The following is a 27,609-nucleotide window of genomic DNA, read 5'->3' on the forward strand; positions in this document are numbered from 1 at the left end:
TTTTAAGGATTTTGCATGGTATACATAAAGAATCAACTCAATTTGTGTATTTCATCATTATCTCATAGATATTAAGTTAATGGACTCGGTGATTTAAAGAGAGTCTCAGAAATACTAGAACCACTTAAAGATTACATTTCCTTGTTACTTTGGGTAGTATCTTGTGAATCCTTAGATGTAGCTGATACCCTTGCATGACTGCCAGAAGACAAACATGTCAGTTAAATGACCTCATGTTTTTAAAAATGTTCTAATGTTTATGAAGTATTTAGTATCTGTTTATACAAAGTTATTATGTAATAGTAATATAAATAATATCCTCTACCTGCTGAGAGTTCACATTCTAAAGGACAAACATCTAAATGAAATTCAGAAGTGTCCAGTGCTGGCTTTTAATGGTTTTACCTTGGGTGAGGTGGGGTAGTAGGTTTGTTATGTTGGAGAGATTGGAAAAATTGGGGACAGCTGTTGGTAGTATAAACTTTTGCATCGAGTTTATAATTTTCACTTTGCTTAGAAAAATTTATATTAACAGGTTTTTCCAAAATAAAATTTAGCACCTAATGTGATATCAGACATGTTTGATACATGATTAAATAGTTCACATAACATCTGAGTAGAAAAAGATTAATTTGACAGCCTTTAAGACAGATTTAAAGCATTAAGGTCCAAGTCAGTAGAAGTTCTTAATATAACTATTTTTGTTGAGCGTAATAGTCTGTATTTTGTCTTCTCTTAAGAGCATTACAACATTGTGAAGAGCTGATTAAGCAGTATAACCGTGCTGAGAACAGTATATGCTTACCTGACAGTAAGCCTCTGCCTCAGCAGAATGTAACTAACCACGTGGGCAAAGCAGTGGAAGACTGCATGAGGGCCATCATCGGGGTGCTGCTCAACTTAACCAATGACAATGGTGAGTCACGCTTCCGCATATATTCTCATTGATAGGCTGCACAGCATCACATGCAGAAATACGTCAGTCCCCCTGTTTCTTCTCTCAGTGTGGTGGTTTTTGGATTGCTGTCATGGAGCTCACTTAGTCATGTATAGATTTAACTGCTTTTAAGAGCTGATATTTTTAGAACCTGCCTTGTGGCTTGGCTTAGAAATATTACAGTCAACAATATATTTTAATAAAGAAATGACTATTCTTTTTTAAGCTATGTGTTTTTAACTTTTAATATTCGTGTTAATAGTTGGTCACAATTTCACACTTTGCCCATTCCCCACTTCAGAATGGGGCAGCACCAAAACAGGAGAGCAGGATGGCTTGATTGGCACAGCCATGAACTGCGTGCTTCAGGTTCCAAAGTACCTACCTCAGGAGCAGAGATTCGATATTCGAGTGCTGGTGAGTCTAAGTGGCTTGTTGCATACATGCATACTTGATCTAGTAAGATGATGCAGACGACGTCTTTGATTGGGAAGGTGATCATTTTATATACTGGGTTTAACCGTGTAGATGGTAGAGCACTGGGTTGCTTTCTTGCTGCCATGAAGGGTTACGCATATTGTGTTCATTTGCTTTTAATCCTCACCTGTGGTAACATGCATGTTTTCATTTTTGTAGGGTTTAGGTCTACTGATAAATCTAGTGGAATATAGTGCTCGAAATCGGCACTGTCTTGTCAACATGGAAACATCATGTTCTTTTGATTCTTCCTTCTGTAGTGGAGAAGGAGATGATAGTTTAAGGATAGCTGGACAAGTTCATGCAGTTCAGGCTTTAGTGCAGGTAAGCAACAGCTTAACCCTAACCCTTTGTTCGTTGCATCTGTCCAAGTTCTTGATCACTTGCATCTTCTGTCTCCCTTCAGCCTCCTCTCTCCCTCTGATATTTTTACCAGTTCAGTGAGAGGTTAGAATGTGTACCATTACTTCATTTACTCTGCTGTTTTCAGCTATGACAGTCACTCATTAGACACTGTTAGCAAAAAGCAGAAACAAGGCCCATTTGTTTATGAATCAAAGATAGATTATTAACAACAAATTAGGAATTAACTTCTAGCCTTAGTCCTCTAGCATTTACTGGTCTGATCTGTGCCCAGGACTGTGTGCATCTGAATACTGGGACATACTTTTCAAAGTATGTATATCTTTGGAGTAATTTCCTAACTTAGAAATTGTTAGAATAGGTACTAATATGTTAAAACTGATGTCCCCAACTCACCCCACCCCAAACACTCCCTTTCCCCTTGTTTATACTTCCTCCCAAAACTATATGTGAGTTTTTGAGGTTTTTTCGACAGTGCTGGCATTACAGTTTTTATCTTTTTGCAAGCTACTTTTGTCATTTCCTTAAGTGACAGTAATAATGAACCATCCTTTTCATTTTTTTCTGAAATTTTAGCTAACCTTTAATCCTTTTGGTCTTTTTGAAACTAGAAGTGCTTGTGAACTGTGTTTTCAGGAAATAATCTGCAACTAGATGCCCGTCATTCTCTTTTCAAACATTTTGATCTCAGGACTTCTTTATACTCTTTTTTTTTTTTTTTTTTTTGCCCGGCCCCCCCCCCCCCTTTTTTTTTGGCCCACCCTCCTTTATACTCTTAACAATTACTGGGGACTCCAAGGAGCTTTGTTTATGTGTGCTTTATCTGTTGATATTTACTAAATTAGAAGTCAAAACTGAAAAAACTATAAAATACATTTACTTTCTTAAGGGTATTAAAGTTTACATACCATTCTTCTGTATATTTCAGCAAGTTTTTGAGATCTAGTTGGCATTTAGTTTTCTGATAGCTGTCATCAGTAATTTAGGGTTTCTCCAGATCATGTCAGCAAATATATGAAACGCTTTGTGTACATTCAACATTGTGCCAGCACAGGGAAATAAGTAAGTGAAGGCAAGAGTTTTTAGTATGTTCCCTTTTTAGACTTTTTTGGTGTATACTTCCATTGACAATTGTACTTGGACTTTTTTAATTGAAATGTTGTTGATTTACAGTGTTAATTTCTGCTGCACAGCAAAGTGACTCAGCTATACATACGCATTCTTCTTCATATTCTTTTCCCTTATGGCTTATCCCATCACAGTGAATATAGTTCTCTGTGCTGTGGAGTAGGACCTTGTGTCTATCCATTCTGTATGTAATAGTTTGCATCTGTTAACCCCAAACTCCTAGTCCTTCCCTCTCCCATCCCCCTCCCTGTAGGCAACAAGTCTGTATATCGGTGTCATCTTTGCACAGGGACCATGCTAATGTTCTCTGTTATATGTGTTGCTGAAGCAAGCACTATACTTTTATTGTTAATATAGCAGTTGAGATTTAGTTCTCAGTCTTTCTCTGAGAACTTGTTTTCTACTTTCTTTGGTTTTTATTTCTTTAAATTTCTTTTAAAGAAGCCATTTGTTTTCCCCAAATATTATGAAACTTTATTCAGTGTCCTCTCTTCCTTCCTGTTAATTTATCCAGGCTGCTTGGATTTAAAGAATTTTTAACTGTTTTAATTTTAACTTTTAATTTGTAATTTTTGCTTGAACTTCCTGCCCGTTATTATCCAAATTAAAGGAACATGTTGAGATTTTCATTCTTAAAAATAGAATGCATACATCATCGATAGATAATTTACTTAATTGAGTCCCAGCAGCATTTATAATTTTGTTTTGTCTTCAGTTGGATGTAGAGCTAGGGCTTTTACTGATATGTAGCCTTTTTACCAGACAGTATGCTTCTTAAGGTTAATGATGTTTAAAAGCAAATGCAGCCTTATATTTGGGTACATTGATGTTGGTAGGTGATCCCTTTTTAATGATCTTCAAAAATGTTTATCAGCTGTTCCTTGAGCGAGAACGAGCAGCACAGTTGGCAGAAAGTAAAACAGATGAATTGATCAAAGATGCGCCCACCACTCAGCATGATAAGAGTGGAGAGTGGCAAGAAACAAGTGGAGAAATACAGTGGGTATCAACTGAGAAGACTGATGGTACAGAAGAGAAAAACAAGAAGGAGGAGGACGATGAAGAACTTGACCTCAATAAAGGTGTATTTTCTTTGACTGCTTTATTTTTTAAAAGATGTGTGTGTGTGTTTTTTCCCCTGTAAAACATTTTTTTACTTCATGTGTGGTCATAATCTTGCTGTTTTATGGCCTCTCTGGTTGAGTGCACACAGGCTTTGCTGTTTGGTAGCAGTCTTCACCTAGCGGTGAGAATGGCATGTGTGTACTGTTGGAAGGTCTGTGTTTCCTCCCTGGGCCTCTCTTTACTGTCTGTGAAGAGAAGCAGCCAAGTAACATGACTCCTAAGGGTGTTTACAGTTTTGATATTTTGCCCATATTTTAAATTGGGTTATCTTTTGTTGTTATTGAGTAGAATTTTTAGAGCCTCGATTCTTACCAAGTACCTGGTTTGCAGATAAATTCTGTGAGTTGTCTTCTTGAAGGTGAAGCTTTAAATTTGATAAAGTCTAACTTACCTATTTTTTATATTGTCTTTTGTGGTCTTGGTGGTGTATCTAAGAAACCATTTCCTAACCCAAGGGCACAAATATTTAGTCCTGTGTTTTCTTCTAAGGGTTTTATGGTTTTAGCTTTTATATTAAGGTTCCTCTACCATTTGTGGGTTGTCTTTTTTTTTTTTTTAATTTGGTTAACTTGTGTGGATATTACATCTTCCTAGCACCATTATCCAGAGAAGGTGATGGCACCCAACTCCAGTACTCTTTCCTGGAAAATCCCATGGACGGAGGAGCCTGGTGGGCTGCAGTCCATGGGGTTGCGAAGAGTCAGACACGACTAAGCGACTTCACTTTCACTTTTCACTTTCATGCATTTGAGAAGGAAATGGAAACCCACTCCAGTGTTCTTGCCTAGAGAATCCCAGGGATGGGGGAGCCTAGTGGGCTCCCGTCTATGGGGTCACACAGAGTCGGACATGACTGAAGTGACTTAGCAGCAGGAGCAGCAGCAGCACCATTATCAACGTTTAGCAGTTTTGAAGTAAAGATGACACAGTTGCTGGTTTTCTAGGTGCTTTTGTTGTTGTAGTTTTTGGTTTATATATATATATGCACATGCACTATTAGTTTTCTGTTTTAATACTTTCAGCCCTTCAGCATGCTGGCAAACACATGGAGGATTGCATTGTGGCCTCATACACAGCACTGCTTCTTGGGTGTCTCTGCCAGGAGAGTCCAGTAAGTAAGAGTTCTGTGTTGTTTTATGTTATCCTAAAAGAATTTCACTGGAGCCACTTCACATCGTTACTTACTTAACTTGTTACTTTATTTTTCCCTCCTGTTAAAAACTTTTAAATATTTGTTGAACTTTAGAAGGTACATTTCAAAGTAAGAGTATATTGGTTTTGATGAGAAAGTTCCAGATTGATAGAGGAATCAACTCACATGTCTTTGGTTGAAGTAAAAGCACTATATAAGACCTGTGCTCAGCTGGCTTAGGTGGAAAAGGTTCGCCTCAGTGATACCAAGGACTCATAATTTCTACCTTTAAACTCTGCTCTCCTCTGCGTGTTGTCTTTTGCTAGCTTTCTTCATGCACCTATGCTGACTCTGTGTCTCACCTAGTTAAATAGTGCCCAGCGGAAGAATGTGGCCTGTTTGTTTCTCTTTGTTTAAAGAGCAATGATTTCTTTTCCCTAGGACTTTTCCACACCCAACGCAGAAAGTAGACTTCCTTTACCTTGGCCAAGATTGGCTCGCATGCTTTTGTTTGATCTACTCATTGGCCAGGAAAATGGGATTACTATGTGAGATTTAGATCATGATTTAACTATGAAAAATCATGGCTCTCCCTGGTGGCTCAGAGGGTAAAGTGTCTGTCTGCAATGCAGGAGAGCCGGGTTCGATCCCTGGGTCGGGAAGATCCCCTGGAGAAAGAAATGGCAACCCATTCCAGTATCCTTGCCTAGAGAAACCCATGGACAGAGGAGCCTGGTGGGCTAGAGTCCACAGGGTCGCAAAGAGTTGGACACGACTGAGCGACTTCACTTTCACTTTAACTACGAAAAGGATGTGAATGTGTACACAGTTGGGCTGAATCAGCACAGAAGTGGACGTTTCTCGCTGTTTGAACAGTCTGCTTTAAAATGGAGGACACGTGGGATTTTTTTAAATTTATTTTTTTAACAGAGAGGCCCAGTAGAAGAGCCAAATTTTAAAATAAAAGAGAGGTGGGTTTTTTCCCCCTACAAGCAAGGGCGTTCAGGATGCAAGAAAGAATGGAGACCTGTTGTATAGTGGGATGGCTAGTTTCCCTTTTCTTAAGACTAGAGGGCTAGAAGAAAAGAACGTAATCATGATATGAAGGGCTTCTGTCTGCCCACCCACATTTCCTCATTTTTGCCATCAAGTTTTATCCATTGTCATTTTTGTTCTTCCTGCGTACCTTATTTGTCTTAAGTCTGGTGTGTTTTTCTGGATCTTTCTTGTTCATTTATTCCATATTGTAGAAAGGCTCTGAGCTGATTGCATACTGGCCCACTTCGTTGCTGGCCCTTGCTGGCACAACTGCTTTCACGATCAAGACCAGAGTTCTTACCGTGGTGCTAGAGGCCCCGCAAATCTTTATTTCCTTTCCTGGACTCTCTTCAAGCTCAGCCTTTGTCCTTATTTCCTTAAAATTCAGAGATTTTAAGGGCAAATGGGAAGCACATACCAAGCAAAAAGGAGGAGGAAAGCACACCCCACCCCCACCCCCCAAAAAAGAGTGGGTATGCTATTTAAAGAATTTTACATATTTTGCATACACCCTGGTTTCAGTTGTGTTCTGAGTTTTTTTCAGATGTGAATTATTTCTCTCTCATGTCTCAAGAGAGGTTAGGTTGTAGACAATATTGTGAATTTATAGAGCCCAGGATGTCTTTCTTACCTTGGGGGTCATTATGATTAACCCTGAAAAACTAGCTGATTCCACAGAATGTAAAAGACATTGGTTTGCCCAGTGTTTAAGTGGAGGAAAGACGAGAATCAGGTGGTTATGTGCAGTAAGGGCTGTTTTAAGGTAAAGCGCAGCATGCCTAGGAAGCCCAGGAGACCCTGGTGTCACTTTCCATTGCCGGGTAGGCATCTGGTGCGTTTTAATGGCCAGTCTTCTCTGTGGCCTTTCTGTTCTTGGTGCTCTCAACTCTCCTTTCCTGAAATCCTGCATACCACCGCCATAGCTAACTTCCTTAAGAGCACATCTGGATCATGTTAACCCTCCAACCCGCCAGTCTTTCTTGACTCACTGTCATTTAGGAAATGATAGCTTTGTTTACTGCTGTAAGACTCCAAACTTAAATGCTTCTCCAATATTTTATTTTACTGAAGCATAGTTGATCCAGTATTAGAGTCTGTCACACCCCTTGGTTGCGTTTCTAAATTTCTGAAGTAGGCCGTGCCGCTTCACACCTTTTCTTACCTCCTGTACACTACCATTTATTGCACACTTTTAAAGTAAATGCTCTGACTCTCCTTCCCATGCCTTGGCTACTTACTGTGTTGTACTCGTAATTTGTTGATAGAAAAGGATTTGATTTGGGTTGTTGAGAAGCTTTCACTTGAAACCTAGGATCTAATTCTTTACTCTGAATGAGAGAGGCACCCTTTTCTGTTGAGCCGTCTTCATAGCCAGCATCCAGTCTTCCCACCACCGTGCTACCCTGCCCCTCTCCGTGCAGTTGGTTAGGGTGCATTTAAACCCAGCTTTGCGTTACCTCTGCAGCTAGCTGTTGCCCTCACGATGTGCCCCTGAATATAGCCTCAGTGTGTGTTCAAAATACAGCATTGAAAGATGGCAAAATCCCTCAGGATTGGAGCTGCAAGCTTTTACTGAGTAGCTGTAAAAGTGGGAGAGAGGGGATTGGTTGCAAATTTCCTAAGAGGATAATATGTACTCTTCCATGTCTTCATCAACAAATATGAAATCAAAAGCGTCCTTCTTCCCGTCTTTTTTTTCTTTTTGTATGTGCTTTTTATTATAGGTGAGCCTCCTTAGAAGAGCTTTTCCTTTTATTCTTTATGAATCTTTAAAGCATTTTATATATGTATTGAAATAAAACAACATTTTAAGCAGGCCATGTGTTTTTCTTACAATAAACTGGTTTATATACAGTTTGGCTGCTTCTTGCTAATAACGGAGGGAAACATCCTAATCTTCTGTACTGACATTGCATACATTTTTTTTCTATAGATGATACTAGATTTCCTTTGGAAAGATACAGTTGATTCCTAGCCTACATGAAGAATTTTCCTTGATCTTTTTCTTTATATTCCTGATCAGCTTTATGGATACATTCTCAGTCTGCATTTCCTTGCTATTCTTATCCCTGCTCGTTCTGCCCCACCCCCTACAGTACATTTTGTTATTTCAGGCATTTTTCTGTGCATTTACAAAAGTAAATATGCACATAAATGTTTCTTTGTAGTCTTTGGCAGCTTTATCTTTTTCCTTTCTTTCTGAGGATGGGATAGGGTGGGGTAGAGAATGGACTCACAGGCTCACAAAAGTTGGAGTGTGGAAAAGGAAATTGCATATTAACCAAGGAGTTTAAGGACCTTGTATAAGTTTGAAACAGGATGTGTGCCAAAACCAGCTACACAGTGCAAGGTTCAAACTCATGTTTTCTGCCACCTGACCAGTGTTCCTTTGGTTTGTTTCCTTAGATCAATGTGACCACTGTGCGGGAGTATCTGCCAGAAGGGGACTTTTCAATAATGACAGAGATGCTCAAAAAATTCCTGAGCTTCATGAATCTTACCGTAAGTAACTTGTATTGCAGCTTCTGTGGTTTTACATACGATACACTAATGACTGTAGAAATGCAGGACTTCCCTGGCAGGCCAGAGGTGAAGACGGCACCTTCAGTGTAGGGTGTGCAAGTTCAGTCCCTGGTCAGGGAACTAAGATCCCACATGATTTGCAACCAGAAAACCAAAGCATAAATACTGAATTAAAAGAAAAATTCAATAAATGCTTTTTAAGAAATGACAGTAGAAATACAAGTATTATGGCCATCATGAACAGAAGCAAAAAAATGATTTTCTTTTAATAATTGTGTGGTTTCTTTAAGGTAACTGAGTTATTAGGGCCAAATATATTGATACTGTATTATGAAAGCCATAGTTTGATCTCACCTTGTTTTGGGTCATAATGTTTGGTTTAATAAAGCTAAATAGTTTAAGCTCTGATGCAGTGCTTTGGAGAATTAACTGTGACTTCCCCTCCACTCCCACCGCCCATCACCCCCCCCCCCCCGCCCCCGCCCCCGCCCCTGCCCCCGCCCCTCCCCTTTCCAGTGTGCTGTTGGAACTACGGGCCAGAAGTCCATCTCTAGAGTGATTGAGTACTTGGAACACTGCTAGCTGCTTGCCCTTTGCTTCAGGTGCTCGGCAGTGCTGGAGCTATACTTAGACAAAGAAAAGTCACGGAAGAAGTCCTTGAAGATACACCAAGAACATTCATCAGTATCATTCATACTTGGATTTTTAAGGCCACCTGATTTCTTCTTCGTCATGCATTCTGCATTTGCTAAATGACAGTTACTACATCAATCTGCAACTATCAAAAATGAGGGAAAAGGTTCAGGCTGTTAACAGTTCCACGCAGTATTTAAACACACTTTAGCAGAATTTATACTCTCCCCTTGTTCTCTTGCTTTGTTCTGGGCAAGTTCTAAGGGGAAACTTGTGCTGCTGTTAGTGCAACTGCTGTGTATGTTGAGCCACTGTTGTCATGCCAGCCAGGTGCAAAGGCAGCGTAGCTACTGAGGTATTGAATGTTCTGAGGACATTCTAGACAACAGCTTAGTTCCTTTTTCAGGCTCATTTGCTTTTGCTTTTTTGTTGAATGATTCCAATCGTAAATAAAGCTTTTAATAATTTTGTGAATTTTTTTGTTGTTGTTCCCTGAACTACTGTCTATATTTAAAATTAGATGGAATCCAAAGACACAAGGGATTAGTATATTTTTTTATTCTTGATTTGGTTTGGGTTGTTGAAGTATTTTTCACCTTTGAGACCATGACCATATTCATTATCATACCGTAGTAAGTCATAGCTATAGACGCAAGCAAACAAATAACAGTTTGAGGGAATATAAGATGATGTGCCCTGTTAAAGGATGAAGCAAAACAGACAAACCCAGGGTAGTTTAACCCTTAAAGTCAGGGGAGACTCTCGAAACATGATTAAGTTTTGAGGGAGAACTCTCTAGATATATTTTCTAATGTTCAATACAGTAAATATAAGGAAGCTAAAACACCAATGTGGAATTCATGTTTCCAGATAACATGTATATTCTTCTATAAGAGTGACAGGATCAAATGCATAAACGCAAAGCCTTAAATTGTTGGTTTAGAGAAGATCCTTTTTCTTCATCCAGATTCTTTTAGTTCATAGAACAGTGTGTTGTTTGGAGCACACAGTAACATATTTTATATATTTAATTTTACAACATTGCAAATTTTTATTGTATTAATTATTGTTCAGACCACTGGTTATACATTTTTTCTTTTTTACTGATTGGGCCTGAATACAGGCTTTCCAGAGATTTTCATTTAATACTTTAAAATACCTTTCAGGTAGTTATATCATGTTTCTTCATTGGATTTGTAAAACTTGAAGCCATAAAAATATTAGTTTGGTGTGTATTGGGGAAAATAGCTAAAAGTCTAATTTTTACCCATTTAGACTTTGTTATTTCCTTGTATAAAGTGACAAATCGGGGCTCTTGGATCAGTGCCAGCTGTAATGTTTTTTAATGCAGTGGCTGCCTTTTATTGTCTTCCTATTTTTGATAATGCAGATTGTTGGGCAATCTATAAGGAAGTAACTGATTCCAGTCAAATTGTTTTCTTCTTCCTCCTACCCACCCCAGCCCCCCACCCATCACCTTCTAAGAGCATAGTGTGCCAGTGTAACTTGGGAAAGACTGAGGCTGTGTTTGCCCTGAGTATACAAGCTAGCTTAGCAAACTACTTAAAATGCTTATTGGTGAATGATACCCATAAAATTGAATTAGTTAAATTATTTTAAAATACATTGATATTTATTAATCATTGGATTTAGAAAAAGGAGATTTTTAGTAAAACTGACTTGTGGCTGAATGGTAAGGGATATTATAAAACCTTTGGATAAGAACAATCAGGGCGAACTACATTTTTCTGTTACACTGGTAATCATTTGAGAATTGATTTACCTCAGTGTTTAACAGTTTCTTGTTTTGTTTTCTTTTTTAAATAATAACTAATTGTCAAGCACTGATAGGGATGCAGATTTTGGTGGGGAGTGGTGGGGGAGAAATCACCTCACCAAACGCAGTGCATTTGTGTGTGTTTAACCCTCAGAGAACTCTGCATTTTAGGGTACTTGAGGCTGACTTGCAAATTAACTAAAGTTTTAAAGTAACCTTTTTTTCCACTGTAAATATTTCTGTAAATACTACCAATTGGAAACTAGAAGGTAGAGTACTTTTCTGAATCCAATCCTATTTTTATTTTATACAGTATTTCTCAGCTGTGATCTTTGGAGCAAAAGCCAACGGCAGGAAAAAAATAGTTTGTACCAGTTTCATGAAGTATGTCTTTGGGTTTTTGTAAATAATTTTAACTCAAATAAAATTGCTACTTTCAATACACATGTTGTCTTTAACATAAATCTATTGAACTATTTTGGAGGAGGAAGACTCACAAACTTGATAGAGCTGACTAATGGGAAATACAGTGTGTCACTTAAGTGAATTTCACACTTTGAAAATGCACAGAACAATTTAACCAGTTTTTGTTAAACACTATGTATATCCCTGTGTTTTTAATAATACTCATCTAAATGTAATGTCAACTCAGCAACTCACATACGAGGGATGGTGGTTTTCTAGTTGAGTAGCTGTGCCCTTGTTATGTTACTAAGTTGCTTTAGTCCTTTTGCACCTCTGAATATGACCTTTCATTTGAGTTTTGAGAACTGCTTTTTAGTTTTCCAGTTTCTTCTTCAGTTGTCAGCCTTTAAGTTTCCTGTATTTATTCAAGTGGGTTCTTCAACCTCTACTGAATGCTTTTAACTGTAAACCTGGATGAAATGATCTGTCCTGGGAGCTTCTGTCTGCTTTTCCCTCTTATACACATAGAGGCAAGTATATAACCATGTTTAAGAGTGCAGGCTAAGGAGATAGAAAGATCTTAAATCACATGCATAAATTTTGAATATTACTGCTGATGTTTATGGACTTTGAGCAAATTCCGGAACTTTTTTTCTGTTTATTCAACCAGAAATAGGGGATAGTACTGGATTGGCCAAAAAGTTTGTTCTGGTTTTTATGGGGTTTTTTTGCCAACCCAGTACTTAACCTCAGTGCCGTGAAGATCGAGATGGTACCTGTAAAGTGTTCACAGTGTTTCAGACAGGACTTGGTAAATAGTAGCTTTTATCAAACAATTTTCATTCCATCAGGAAATTAAAATGTAAAGAACAGAGGAGAATAGTGTGATAATTTTTAAACAATTGAGATAATACCTTTTCATATCACTGAGGGCATTGGGTTTGAATTAGTTTAACAGCAAATCTCTAATTAATATCTTGGTAGTAACTAATAAAGCAGGGGGAAAACAAGTGATCATTAAAGAGTTCCAAACAAGTTTTTATACACTAGAAAGAAGGACCAGAAGAGGTTTGCACAGTTCACTGCCAGTTAATGATCTCACACAGAATGCATAGATAAGTAATTTGATATAGAAAGTCTTTAAACTGAAGAAAAATTGAATATTGTTGAATGTTTTGATCAAACCTCTGTTTTCTTTGCTTATATGTCTGCAAATTGAATACTCCAAAGGTCATGCATTGGCTTAAGGAACAAAAATGGAAAACCATACCTGTATACCACCTAGATTAAAGGGACCTGTCTGCTATCCAGAGTTGTATAACAGAGGGTATGGTAAATAGAATGTCAACTGCAAACTGGCACTTGCCATCTGTCTCTACAAGGACTAAGTCATGTGCTGTTGCAGCTGCTGATTTTCAACACCCACTAAAAGTTCAGGGTGCACAGAAATGAGATGCTCTGTGCTGGTGTTGGGGGTACTGGGGGCACTGGCAGAACAGGTCTTCAGATATGTCAGGAGCTGATTTTATTAGCCCAGTTGTATCTCCTCATATGGAGAAAAGCACTAAAATCCTTCACAGTGATAACTGTTCATCTTGACTAGCAGAAAGCTTCATGAGACTAGCAGAAACCTGGAAAAATGTGTGCCTGACTGCGTGTACTCGCCCTTCACCAGAATCACATATATACTGTCCTTTCCCCCCACAACCTCTGGAGCAGTTTTTCAGAGCTATCTGAGGTGCTGCTTAAGTCCACGATACCTTACTCCCTACAACAGCAAGTATTTTTAAGGAGACAAAATGACCTAAAGTTCACATGGAACTGCAAAGGACGGAAAGGAGCAAGATAATCCTGAAGAAGGGTATACACTGGACAAGAGGAGCCCAGCAAGTTACAGCTCACAAAGAGTGAGTGACTTTCACATATACTTCTGAACTTCAAGTTTTGCTACAAAACTACAGTAGTTAAAACCATGTGATATTAGCATTAGGGCAACTAGATGCATACAACAGAGTCTAGAAATGGATGCACATACAATTCATCGCCAAAATATTTTTGGCAGAGGCACCAAAGCGATTTTTAATGTGGAGTACTTTTTAACAAATCATTCTGAAACAATTAGATAACCATTTTTAATAAACCTTGACCCTACCTCTTACCAAACACAAAAATTCCAGATGGATCATAAGATCTAAGTGTAAAGGCTGAAACTACAAAGCTTTTAAAAGCATCAAAGAACATCATTTGGGGAGTGGCAATTTTTTTGACAAGATGCAGAAATCAATGAAAACTGATTAAATTTATCAAAAAAAATGCATGTTCATAAAGGTACATCGTAAGAAAGTGAAAAAGCATTCTGACTGGGAGAAAATGTTCACAAATCATTTGCTTGACAAAGGACTTTATCCAGAATATAGAACTTACAACTCAATAAAGAACAGCTCCATTTTTAAATGGACTTGAATAGGTCCTTAACAAAGGATGATACATGAGTAACTAATAAACACATTTAAAAAACACTGCATCATTAGTGATCATGGAAATGCACTTTTAAATTACAGATACTACCTATTCAGCAAAACAGCAAAATTTAACCAATAACACTAATATGTTGCAGAAATGAGCAGTTGGAACTTTGTCAGTGTTGCTGGTGAAAATCATAACACCACTTTGGAACACAGTTTTGGGAGTTGCTTGTAAAAGTAAAGATACATTTCTCTTTCAACTCAGCATTTGCTTTCTATGCAGGAAAAATTAAAGCATTCAACAGATGGTTGTGGCGAAATTTTTCACAACAAATTTGTGAAAAAATGTTCATAGGCATTTTATTAATAGTAGCCAAACACTGGAAACAAATGTTTGTCCATCAGCAGGCAATGGATAAATTGTATTTATGCAACAGAATTTAGCAATAAAGGGGGATGACCTACTAATTCAATCAGAAATGTGGATAAATCTTATATTTATTGCTGAGTGGAAGAAGCCAAATAAGCTTACATATAGCATGAATCAACTGACACAAATTTATAGGACTGGCAAAACTAAGGTGAAAACATTCACAACAGTTCACTTAGAAGACGATAACAAAAATAAAAAATTCTTCATGTTTAGAAAATTAAAACTAACCTGACAACTTATGGGTTAGAGAAGTTATGGTGGAAAATGTTTAAAAATTAGGACTAACAACAAAAGTCTTAAGATGTATCAAAACCATACTAAGGATAAATGTTTGACTTTAAATGTTAGTATGTGAAAAACAATGACTGAAAATTCTAAAAGACAAGTCTCCATTTTAAAGATAGATCAAGGGCAATACAATAAACCTTTGATAAGGAGAAACAAGGTAATAGAAAAAACTTTTAAAATTAGCCCAAAATAGACTTTGAAAAGGGGAATTAACTTTGGGGACACTGACCAAGAAGGAAGAATACATATTAAAAATTAACTATAAAAATACAAAAGTACAGAGATAGGAATTTAAAAGACATTAATTGAATACTCTGAATAGATATGTTAATGAAATTGATAATATAAATTATCAAATTGGAAAAATGAAGTGAATAAAACAAAATGGAAAGCAAAAGAGCTTTATAACTTCTAAAAAAACATTTTAAGATTCCATAACATACACAAAAGTTCATGATTTTGAAAGGTATTTCTACTAAGTTTTCAAGAAATCTAATTTTACACAGATTCTTCTGGAGCACTGAAAAAGACCCCTATAAATACCTGATGAAGTACTGGTAACAAAATAAGACAAGGACAACAAGGAAAAGGAAAATTGCAGGATTACCCCATTGAAAACCATCGACACTAAATTCCTTTAAAACATGTAAGTAAATTGAATCCAGGAATATATATATATAATATATCAATATATGTGTTGAACCCAGGGCTCCTGCATTTCAGGTGGAGTCTACCATCTGAGCCATCAGGGTAGCCCAATCATGCTTAAGAATGCACAGACAGAAAAACTCCAGAAGGCTACAACTAATCAAACACACAACAATGATTTTTCTGTGGGAAGATGAGATGAAGGGAGATGTCAAGGTGAATTTTGTTTAATCAGGATTCATTCGGGTTTTTAAAAAAATAACATTTATTCATTTCATATAAATTAAAAAAAATAGATTTGAAAGGCCAGAAAAATCAAATGAACAGACCCACAGCTGGTATTTTTGCCACTGCTACCTAGTTGCTGTCTGCAGAGGATGCGAAGAGACTTAATGGTGATCTGGATGGCATCATCAACTCAGTGGACATGAATCTGAGCAAAATCCGGGAAATAGTGATGGACAGGGAGGGCCAGCATGCTGCAGTCCATGGGGTCACAAAGAGTGGACTGAGCGACCTACCAACAAATACCATCTGATGGCTAATTTGAAACCTGATAATTTTTTTAGTTGCTCGTCATGTTTGACTCTGCAACCCCATGGACTGCAGCCTGGCAGGCTCCTCTGTCCACAGAATTCTCCAGGCAAGAATTCTTTTAAAATATGAAAGATCAGAATTTTTACTGAGGCAATTTTTCTCATAACCACTGCAAGAAATTTCTGACATGCGAAACTTGAGTTGAACTCTGAAATGGGGATGAGTTGCAACAAAGGGTTTATCTTCCAGTAAAACAGCATCTTGGGCTTCCTTGGCAGTCCAGTGGTTAAAATTCCATGCTTCCAATGCAGGGGGTGCAGGTTCGATATCTGGTCAGGGAACTAAGATCCTACATGCCTCGAGGCATAGGCTGAAAAAAGGTTTTTAACTGAGCTTCCACTAGCTACAAAACTGTAAAAGCCCAAAGTTTGTATGGTGCTCTGGGGGAGAATGATTGCAATATGAAATTAATGATGGCACAAAGCCTAAGGTATGTGAACCTTGTGTTTTATTTGGAGAGTTTTCCTGGGACTGTTATGGTCCAAAGTAGTAGTAGGTGATTTCCCATGTCTCTTCTCTGATATAATCTCTCCAACATTCTGGAAAGGTGAGTAGTATCTGTATTTCATTGAGAAATAAATTGAGGCTCTGGGAGGTTAAGTTGGTTACCAGAGGTCCCACAAGGGGCAGAATCAGGATTCAAACCCACATCTGCCTGACCCCAAAGGTGAGCACCCACCCAGTTCCACCTGGGATGACCTCTTGTTTTTATTCCCTGCAAGTGTCTCTGCATCTTTCTGGTTCATGGGTTTCCTCATCCAGACTGAGTTTATTGAGAGCACGAAGCTTGAATGCTCAAGGTCCTGATGAAACTAGCTTAAAATAACTATATCTCAACCAATTTCTAAAATAAATTCTGATTTCTTAGAGCAAAGAAGAAACCATTTAAAGTTCTAAGGAAGACGGTAATTAGAAGCAGTAGGACTCTAGGAGGGACATAGTTAAGAAAAAAATTAGGCTGATGGATATCTCATTAGTTTGAATGTACTGAGAAGCAATTTACATTCCAGTTGGCAACTTGGGATAAGTTAGAGATAGGTATTTAGAAAACCAAGCAAATTATTAGCTTGGTTACCAAAGGTCTTGTGCAGGAACTTGATTAAAGAATTGAAATCAAGATATATACAAGTCATCTGGGAATAATATTTACATAATAGTTATTATGAATGTTGAATACTGATATTGATTTCACCAAAACTGGTGGTAATAGGTAAGTTGGGAGGAGAAGTGTCGGGTGGGGGCCATGGGAGAGGGAATCTCAGTCTTCCAGGGTGGCTAGTTGATGAAAAAAATCAGAAATAGCAGTATAAGCATATTGTTTAGAAATGAAGAGGTAACGGGCGGAAGAAACAGCTGAAAGAACAGGAAGTGGGTGCTTCTGGGGAACTGGTGGGGGTGCGTTGGAGGAGAGCCAAAGGAACTGCTGTATTTCACTGTAAACTTTTCCATTGTAAAACTTCTGACTTCAAGGTACGTACATATATTACTTTGACAGAGATAAAACTTAAATTATAAAGTGAGTGGAGGCTGGCACTGTCTTCAGGGTGTAACCCACATCCTGAGTTGAACCTTTAGAGCATGGAACAGTTTCTGAAGTACTTGAGCATGAATTCCTACATGATTAGCCACATGGAGCATCAAATAATTTCTGGTGACTAAACTGAAACAAAAATAAGTATTTGGGGTTTCAGTGCTGAGGTTATTAGTACTCTTGGCATACAGCACATCATGGAAAATAACAAATCAAATATTACTTAAGCACATGTCTGCTATTTCAACTTATTCTGTCGCTGTCATTCAAGATGAAAATGTAAGCAGTTTTCATAAAAAGAACTCACCTATACTGAACACTCACTGCGTCTGTGCCAGACCCTGAATAAACCACTTCCTGCCTTTAACCTTTGGATCACTGAACAGTTTCTGAAATGGTAAGCATGAATGACTGCGCAACCTACCGCGACCAGCCAGAAATAGCTTAAGTGGGCTAATATTAAATACAACATTAACTTTTAGGGTTTTAGGAGTAAGTGACTGGGCAAAATCACACAAGAGAAACTAAAATGGAATAAAGTAGACCATCTTTTTAAAGCACCTGTTAGTTTTCTACTGACTACCTCATCTTGCCTCTCCAACCTAGGGTGGCGTTTTGAGTGATGTTCTAAGGTAAACTGCTAACCTCTACTGGGCATCTAGGCTGTGCCTGGCACAGTGGTCAGTGTTTGGCTACTTCCACAAGAGCTGATGTTTCAGTTCTGGGGCCCTAAATCTATCCTTGAAGAATTTACAAAGTGTGAACAAGCTAATTTTTAGATAAATTTTAAGGCATTGTGAAGGTAAAAAGCTATTGGAGGCTTACTTTCAGCCTTGCTTGGAAGTTAATGAATTATTTATGATGTATTTAACAGTATATGCCTGGAGAACCCAGGGATGGTGGAGCCTGGTGGGCTGCCGTCTATGGGGTCGCACAGAGTCGGACACGACTGAAGCGACTTAGCAGCAGCAGCAGCAGCAGCAGCCCTCTTCTATCCATCAAGTTAATATGATGTTTTCATCAAATCTATGTGGTCAAATGACCCACCAGTGCTGGACCACAAGAGTGTAGAGCCTCATGTAGTAGAAAAATGAACAATTCTTTTGGAAGAGGCAGTGCCAAGTGGGGACAGCCTACCAGGGAATGGTTACGTGACAGTTGATAAGTGGTTGTTGGGCACAGCCAGTGGTCTACAGAGCTGCGCTGCTCCAGTAGGCCCAGCAGAAGCCAATCGGCTATTGTGTTATCTACAAGGTGCTCTGTATGGTGCTCGGGGCTTTATGCACTGCCTCATGAATCCACACTAGGAGGAACTGAGGCCTGGAGAAGGCCGGGATCACAGTTAGCAGATAATGACTAAGTCAGTACTGTAACCCAGCTCTCTAAGCCTGTCCTGTATCAGTGATGCTCCCTGAGTCTGCAAGCTCTAAAGGGCAGTTATGCCCTGCGTGAGCTCCATGGGTGTTTCCTGAAATTTTCTACTTGTTTAGAAGGCTGATTGACGTATTTTATCTGCACCCTTTCACATTTATTTCTGTTTTGCTCCATCTACATTTTTTATGATACTTTTTTGAAGATGTAGCTGGAATGAGATATCCAAGAGAAAGCTAGGTATAGCCGGGAACAGTTTCAAGAGAGAGGACTGACTTAATTGTCCAGATATGAGTTTACCCCCAAATAAAGTTTTCTTTTGTAAAAGAAATAAAAAATCTTAATCTCCCAATTATAGAACGGATGATACCTTTGTGTATTTCCTTAAGCAAGTTATCTTAGACACACAGAGGATACCTATACTGGTGCAAAGCCCAAGGCTGTGGTTTGACATGTTTTTATGTTTGTTTTAGGGACAGTGGAAGCCATTATCTGAAACTTTCACAAGAGCTCAATGGGAAAGGAAATGATGCGTTAAAGTAATGCCTGCAGGCATGTTGAGAAGAGAGAAGCCCTTATTTGAGCTGCCCCAGATGATACCGGGCTTCCCTCATAGCTCAGCTGGTAAAGAAACCGCCTGGAATGCAGGAGACCTGGGTTCAATCCCTGGTTTGGGAAGATCCCCTGGAGAAGGGAAAGGCTACCCACTCCAGTATTCTGGCCTGGAGAATTCCATGGACTGTATAGGCCATGGGGTCCCAAAGAGTTGGACATGACTGAGCAACTTTCACTCATAGATGATACTGGTTGACATGGAGAAGAAGCCATGCCTCCTGATCCCTACTCAAATCTCTGACCCACGGAATTATAACTGACAAAGGACTGTTGTTTTAAGCTACTAAGTTTTAGTATTCTTTGTTACACAGCTATAGCTGACTGAGACAGAGCTTTATTAGGAAGAGCCTAAGTTGCAAAGATTCATAGGCCAAGGTTGAATCCAAGCAACCTAAAGTCAGGAGACATAACAGATCCACAGAGAAGAGGGTGAAAAGGTGGAGGAATGAGGCAAGTACAGAGGGAACAAACTAGGGTAGCATGAAGCTAGTTCTGCTGCTGAGGGATAGATAAGATGGCCTGATCCTTAGAGAACTTCCTACTATGTCTGCACACGGCCGAAGTTCAGAAAGTATTTGTTGAATAAACAAATGAATTCATGAGGCAGTCAGCTTTCCTGTTCTACTTATCTCTATTCCATCAGAAAAATACATTCCTCTCAACTGGTTGATAGGAATGTTCAGCTGGTTTCTTGTTTATCTGTGAGCCATACTGTGTCCCTAATAATACTCAGTTTATTTGCTGTGTTTGCTCACTGCGATTCAAGCAGCTTTCCTCAGGCAAAATGTCAAGGGTTCCAGAATTCTTATACAGGGCATTCTGGGGAGGAGAAACTGGGTTAAAAGCGGACATGAAGAATTTTTTTGAATCGTATCACCTACATATGGTAGATACACAAATCTTAATTGTTCAACAATATAAAATGTGTATGGAATCCCATGAATATGTATACACCATACAGTCACCACTTGGATCAACATCCAGAACATTTTTATCCCAAAGTTCCCTCGTGTATTTTCCATGAAGCAGCCACTACTCTGACTTCTTCCATCACAGATTAACTAACCTGCTCTTGAACGTCATACATACGGAAATATACAGCACGTGTGTATTTGACATTTTCTCCACATAATGTCAAAGATTTGTCCATGTTGTGTCAGTAATTTGTTCTTTTTATTATGCAAATATATCAACACTTACATACATTGTTGATGAACGTGTAGGTCATTTCCAGTTTGGGGCTATTACAAATAAGGCTGCCATGAACATTTTCATCCATATCTTTTGTAGACATACGCATTTATTTCTCTTGGGTGAATACCTGGTAATGAAATTACTGAATGATAGGGCTGAGCATATATTTAGCTTCAGTGGACAAAGTCCAACCGTTTTCAGGAGAGAATAAGGTGATCTACTCTCGCTCTGAACGTGAAAGGTGCTCTCTATCCTTTTCAGCACTTAATATTGTCAGACTTCTATGTTTTAGCTGTCTTGTCTGGTACATGCTGGTATCTCACTGAGGTTTTAATTTGCGTTTCCCACATGTGTGATGAGGTTGAACACTTTTTCAATGCTTATTCACCACTTGGATGGCTCTTTGTGATGTGCCTGTTCAGACCTTTTTTTTGAACTAATTATTTCTGGCTGCACTGGGTCTTTGCTGCTGTGCTCAGGGCTTCTCCAGTTGCGGCGAGCAGGCGCTTCTCTCTGCTTGGGGTGCGCGGGCTTCCCATTGCAATGGCCTCTCTTGTTGCGGAGTGCAGGCTCTAGGGCACGCAAGCTTCAGTAGCTGTGGCTCACCGGCTCCAGAGCACGGGCTTAGTTGCTCCAAGGCGTGCGGGGGTCCTCCCAAACCAGGGTAGAACTGGTATCCTCTGCATTGCAAGGCAGATTCTTAACCACTGGACTACCAGGGCAGCCCTACAAAGTGCCTGTTCAAGTTTTTTGCCCATTTTTTCATTGAGTTCTTTGTACTTTTCTTATGTAGGTGTTCTTTTGTCAGATTGATGTGTTACAAATTTATTTTCCTAGTTTCTGGCTTGCCTCTTAATGAAATCGTTTGCTTGACATTAATATTTATTTTTAATCACCCAAGAGTTATTTTTTAAAAATGTGATGTATACATAAATTACAATAGTAATAAAAGGGATACCTGCAAACCCACCCCAAATTTCAGGTCTAGAACATGATTCCTATATTGGAGCAGCTTACCCTTGAAGTCAAGTACTCCCTCCCTGCCTTTCCCTCAGAGGTAATTCCTGCCTTGAATTTTGTGTTTATCACTCTCATACTTTTAAAAATAACGTTACCTAACACGGATGTATCTCTAAACAACATGTTGCTCCACTTGCTTGCTTTTGAGATTTATAAAAAGTCTCACACTGTGTGTCTTCTTAGGCTTTCTTTTTCTTTCCTCCTACTCACTTTATGTTTCCAAGATTCATCTTTATTTCTGCATGTAGTTGTAGGTCATCCATTTTCACAGCTGGAAAACATTCTGCTACGTGATCTTTTTTCACTATTTATGCATTATCCCACCCATGGAAATACAGGTTGTTCTCAGTACTTGTTTATTTCAAAGAATGCTGTTAGGATCCATCTTGCAAATACCTTCTTCTGCACCTGTTCAAGGGTCTCTCTAGGGTGCATACAAAGGAGTGGAATATATAGCTCATGGGATGTGGTCATATTCAGTTTTGCAAAACACTGTCAAATTGTTTTCCAAGTGGTTGTACCAATTTATACTCCCACCTGCATTAAAGGTAATCCCATTGCTCCACATTTCCCCTAACACTGAAGTATTAAATTTTTTTCTAATTTGATGGGTATAAAATGATATCTCATTGTCATCTTAACTTTCATTTTCTTCATTACTAATGAGCTGGAGCATATTTATGGGCCACTGGTCTTTTGTCGATTTTTCTATTGGGTTATCTTTTCCTTATTTATTGTTATAATTATTTATTCTCAATAGTGTTCCTTTGTTGGTTAGATATGTTATGAATATGTGCCCCCAGCTTGTAGACTGACTCTTCACTTTCTTCACTGTCTTTTAACAAAAAGAAGTTCTTGATTCTAATGTAGTTGCTTTATGAGTCTTTTTCATGATTAGAATTTTTTTCTTGTGGCCGTACCACGTGCTTGCAGGATCTTAGTTTCCCATCGAGGAACAGAACGAGGGGCTGCAGCAGCGAAAGCACCGAGTCCTAACCCCTGGACAGCCAGGGAGCTCCCAGAATTCAAAAATATTATTTAGTAAACAATTCTCTACTTAAATTGATAAAGACATTTGTCTGTATTACCTTCTAAAAGTATTAAACTTTGCTTTCGTATTTTAAGTGTTTGATTTTGAATTGACTTTGTCCTTTCACTATCAATTTCATTTTTTTTTCCATATGAATAACCAATTGTCCTAGCTTGACAGCCCTTCCGTCTCTATTGGGTCTTTGTGGTAGGCTGAATAACGGTTCCTCAAAGATGTCTACTTCCTAATTCTTGGAACCTGAGAATGTGTTACCTTTTACGGCATAAGGGAATTTGCAGGTGCTGACGAAGGACCTTATCTTGGATTATGTGGGTGAATCCAGTGCAGTCAGAAGGCTCTTCACAAGAGGGGGGAACAGACTTACAGTCAGAGAAACGCAAGGACGGACGCAGAGGTCGGTAGGCAGTCTTTAGAAACTGGAAAAGGGCTGACAGCACATTCTTACCTAGAAGTTCTAAAAGGAACAAAACCCCATGAACACACTTTAGAATTCTCACCTCCAGAACTACGTGACAATTTGTGTTGCTTTAAGCCACATAACCTTTGCTAATTTGTTGCAGCAGCCAGCGGGAACTAATACAGTCTTCATCATCACCTTTGTCATATATCAAGGTTTCATATTATTCTGAGGCTTTCTAGGCTCTCTATTCTGCTCCAGTGAAAGTGAAGTAGCTCAGTCATGTCCAACCCTGTGGACTGCAGCCTACCAGGCTCCTCCTTCCATGGGATTCTCCAGGCAAGAATACTGGAGTGGATTGCCGTGCCCTCCGCCAGGAGATCGTCCTGACCCAGGGATTAAACCCCCATCCCTTACATCTCTTGCATTGGCAAGTGGGTTCTTTACCACTAGCACCACCTACTAATTCAGTTCAGTTCAGTCGCTCAGTCGTGTCCGACTCTTTGCGACCCCATGAATCGCAGCACGCCAGGCCTCCCTGTCCATCACGATCTCCTGGAGTTCACTCAGACTCACGTCCATTGAGTCCGTGATGCCATCCAGCCATCTCATCCCCTGTCGTCCCCTTCTTCTCCTGCCCCCAATCCCTCCCAGCATCAGAGTCTTTTCCAATGAGTCAACTCTTCGCATGAGGTGGCCAAAGTACTGGAGTTTCAGCTTTAGCATCATTGCTTCCAAAGAAATCCCAGGGCTGATCTCCTTCAGAATGGACTGGTTGGATCTCCTTGTAGTCCAAGGGACTCTCAAGAGTCTTCTCCAACACCTTCGTCTGTATCAAATATCCAATATATAGAAAATGACACAAAAACAAATGTGAAGCTTAGTGAATTACTGCAGAAAGAATAACCTTGTATGGTTCAGTATCTTCGAGTCAATGTGATATACCACATTAACAAACTGAAGATTAAAATCATATGTTCAACTCAATAGGTGCAGAAAAAACTTCTGGCAAAATTCAACATACATTTATGATAAAAATTCTCCAGAAAGTAAGTATAAAGGGAACATACCTAAACACAATAAAGGCCACATATAGTGAGAGTTGGACTGTGAAGAAGGCTGAGCGCCGAAGAACTGATGCTTTTGAACTGTGGTGTTGGGGAAGACTCTTGAGAGTCCCTTGGACTGCAAGGAGATCCAACCAGTCCATTCTGAAGGAGATCAGCCCTGGGATTTCTTTGGAAGCAATGATGCTAAAGCTGAAGCTCCAGTACTTTGGCCACCTCATGCGAAGAGTTGACTCATTGGAAAAGACTCTGATGCTGGGAGGGATTGGGGGCAGGAGGAGAAGGGGACGACAGAGGGTGAGATGACTGGATGGCATCACTGACTCGATGGATGTGAGTCTGAGTGAACTCCGGGAGATGGTGATGGACAGAGAGGCCTGGCGTGCTGCGATTCATGGGGTCGCAGAGTCGGACATGACTGAGCGACTGAACTGAACTGAACTGAACACTGTTTTCAAGAGTTAAAAGCTGAAAGCGTTTCCTCTAAGATCAGGAACGAGACAAGGATGCCCACTCTTGCCACTATTATTCAACACAGTACTGGAAATCCTAGCCACAACAGTCAGACAAAAAACAAACAAAACGAAAAAATGGAAGGAATACAGAATGGAAAGGAAGAAGAAAATCTGTTACTGTTCACAGACGGTATGATACCATACATAGAAAATCATAAAGCCAGCATCAAAAAACTACCATAGCTCATCAATCAATTCAGTAAAGCTGCAAGATACAAAATTAACATACACAAATCTCTCACATTTCTGTACACTAAGAATTATCAGAAAGAGAAATTAAGAAAACAATCCCAATTGCTATCACATCAAAAAGAATAAGACACTGATGAAAGAAACTGAAGATCATATCAAAAGATGGAGAGATACACTGTGTTCATGGATTGGAAAGATGAATATCGTTACAACGACCATACTACCAAGGCGAACTACAGGTTCTATCCAATCCACGTCAAAACACCAACAGCATTTTCCAGAGAACTAGAGCAGATATTTCTAAAATTTGTATGGAAATGAAGACTCCAACTAGCCAAAGCGACCTTGAGAGAAAAGAACAGATACGGAGGTATCATGCTCCTGGACTTTATACAACAGAACTACAGAAATCAAACCACTGTGATGCTGGCACTAAAACAGACAAATAGATCGATGGAACAGAACAGAGTGTCCTCATAAATAAAACCCATAAGTAAATGGTCAGTTAATCTACAACAAAAGAGGCAAGAATATACAATGGGGAAAAGACAGGGCTCTTCATAAATGTGCTGGGAAAAACTGGACAGCTACATGTAAAAGAATGATTAGAACACTATCACTATATCAAAAAATAAACTCAAAGTGAATTAAAGACCTAACTGTAAGACCAGAAACCATAAAACTAGAAGAAAGCAAACAGAACACTCTTTGACATAAATTGTAACAATTTAAAAATAATTTCTCTCCTAAGCCCAGGGAAGTACAACAAAAAATAAACAAATGGGAGCTACTTAAACTTAAAAGCTTTTGCACAGCCATCTACAAAACAAAGACAAACTACTGAACTGGAGAAACTATTTGCAAACAATATGATCAATAAGGGGTTAATATCCAAAATACATAAACAGCTCATACAAGTAAACATCAAGAACCCAAACAACCTGATTAAAAATATGCATAAGACATGAATAGATATCTTCCCAAAGAGACACACAGATGGCCAATAGGCACGCGAAAAGATGCTCAACAATAGTTATCATCAAAAAGACAACAAATAACAAATGTTCTCAAGGATATGGGGAAAAAGAAACTCTTGTAAAATACAAAAATATCAACTTGAAAAGATACATGCACTCCAATGTTCAAAGCAGCGTTATTCACAATAGCCAAGCTATGGAAGCAATTTAAGTGTCCAGCAACAGATAAATAAATAAAAAATATATGTAAACTACATATGTGTGTATGTGTGTGTATATATACATATATGTGTGTGTGTTAGTTGCTCAGTCATGTCTGACTCTCTGCAACCTCAGGGACAGTAGCCCGCCAGGCTCCTCTGTCCATGGGATTCTCTATGCAAGAACACTGGAATACGTAGCCATACTTTCTCCAGGAGCTCTTTCCCACCCAGGGATTGAACCTGGGTTTCCTGCATTGCAGACAGATTCTTTACAGTCTGAGCCACCAGAAAAGCCTTATACCTACACACACCCACACACACACACACACAGCACTACTCAACCATGAAAAAGAATGAAATTTTGCAATTTGCAAGAAGATGGATAGATTTGGGAGGTATGCTTAGTAAAATAAGTCAGAGCAAGACAAATACTGTATGTGGAATCTAAAAAATGAAACAAATGAATTTATATAATAAAGAGAAACAGACTCACAGATGTAGAGAACAAACTAGTTGTTACCAGTAGGGAGAGGATGGAGGGACAAGGTGGGAAAAAAAGATTGAGAGACACAAACTGCTATGTGTAAAATAAACTATGTGTTGTCAGGAATTTTTACAAATATGTTTTACACTTAATCAAGACCCCAGTTTTGTCATGGGGGTTTTTAATGAATGCTGGGGCTAGGGTAAAGCTACCTTTCTAAAATAACTGCAAACTTTCCAACAGCTTAAAGAAATTGGTTTTCAGGTCATCTCTAAGTGAATCTAAGGCCAACTTTTAAAATTCTTTTAAGAAAGTGGTCTGTTCAAAGTTTTTTTTTTTTTTTTTTTCAATTTTAGTAACTTTTGATTTCCAGAAAATTATTCATGAAGCCTGGGCTTTCCTTGTGGCTCAGCTGGTAAAGAATCTGCCTGCAATGCCAGAGACCTTGGTTCGATCCCTGGGTTGGGCAGATCCCCTGGAGAAGGGAAAGGCTACCCATTCTAGTATTCTGCTCTGGAGAAAATAATGGACTCTATAAGTCCATGGGGTCGCAAAGAGTTGGACACGACTGAGCGAATTTCACTTTCATTCATGAAGCCTAATGTGTCGTGTCAATGACATAGATATCAAGTTGTTCATTATCTTATTTATGATTTTTTTTTTGTACAGTATTTGTCTTACTCCTAATGAACTTTTTTTTTATTGACTTGACAGGGTTCATCTATTTCCCAAAAGAAACATAACTTTCCTTTTCCAAAAACCAGGATTTAGTTGTATCCATCAAGCATAACGTGTGCTTGAAAGGTTTTCAGTTCAGTTGCTCAGTTGTGTCCAACTCTTTGTGATCCCATGGACTGTAGCACGCCAGGCCTCCCCATCCATTCCCAACTCCTGGAGTTTACTCAAACTCATGTCCATTGAGTCAGTGATGCCATCTAGCCATCTCATCCTCTGTCATCCCCTTTGCCTCCTGCCTTCAATCTTTCCCAGCATCAGAGTCTTTTCAAAGGAGTCAGTTCTTCA

General features: G+C 38.9%; 1 protein-coding gene across 1 annotated transcript in view; it reads left to right on the forward strand.

The window, feature by feature from the left end:
- WAPL (WAPL cohesin release factor) overlaps window positions 1-9,830 on the forward strand; it is a 75,476-nt gene extending 65,646 nt beyond the window's left edge. The window contains exons 13-19 of the mRNA XM_052639576.1: window positions 741-916; window positions 1,239-1,354; window positions 1,574-1,738; window positions 3,780-3,987; window positions 5,053-5,141; window positions 8,607-8,702; window positions 9,240-9,830. Of these exons, the coding sequence (XP_052495536.1) occupies window positions 741-916; window positions 1,239-1,354; window positions 1,574-1,738; window positions 3,780-3,987; window positions 5,053-5,141; window positions 8,607-8,702; window positions 9,240-9,305 (916 nt within the window). The 3' untranslated portion in view covers window positions 9,306-9,830. The remainder of the gene's footprint in view (window positions 1-740; window positions 917-1,238; window positions 1,355-1,573; window positions 1,739-3,779; window positions 3,988-5,052; window positions 5,142-8,606; window positions 8,703-9,239) is intronic.
- The last annotated feature ends 17,779 nt before the right edge of the window (window positions 9,831-27,609 follow it).

The sequence above is a fragment of the Budorcas taxicolor genome, chromosome 5 (genome assembly GCF_023091745.1).
Source record: "Budorcas taxicolor isolate Tak-1 chromosome 5, Takin1.1, whole genome shotgun sequence".
NCBI classification, from domain to species: domain Eukaryota; kingdom Metazoa; phylum Chordata; class Mammalia; order Artiodactyla; family Bovidae; genus Budorcas; species Budorcas taxicolor.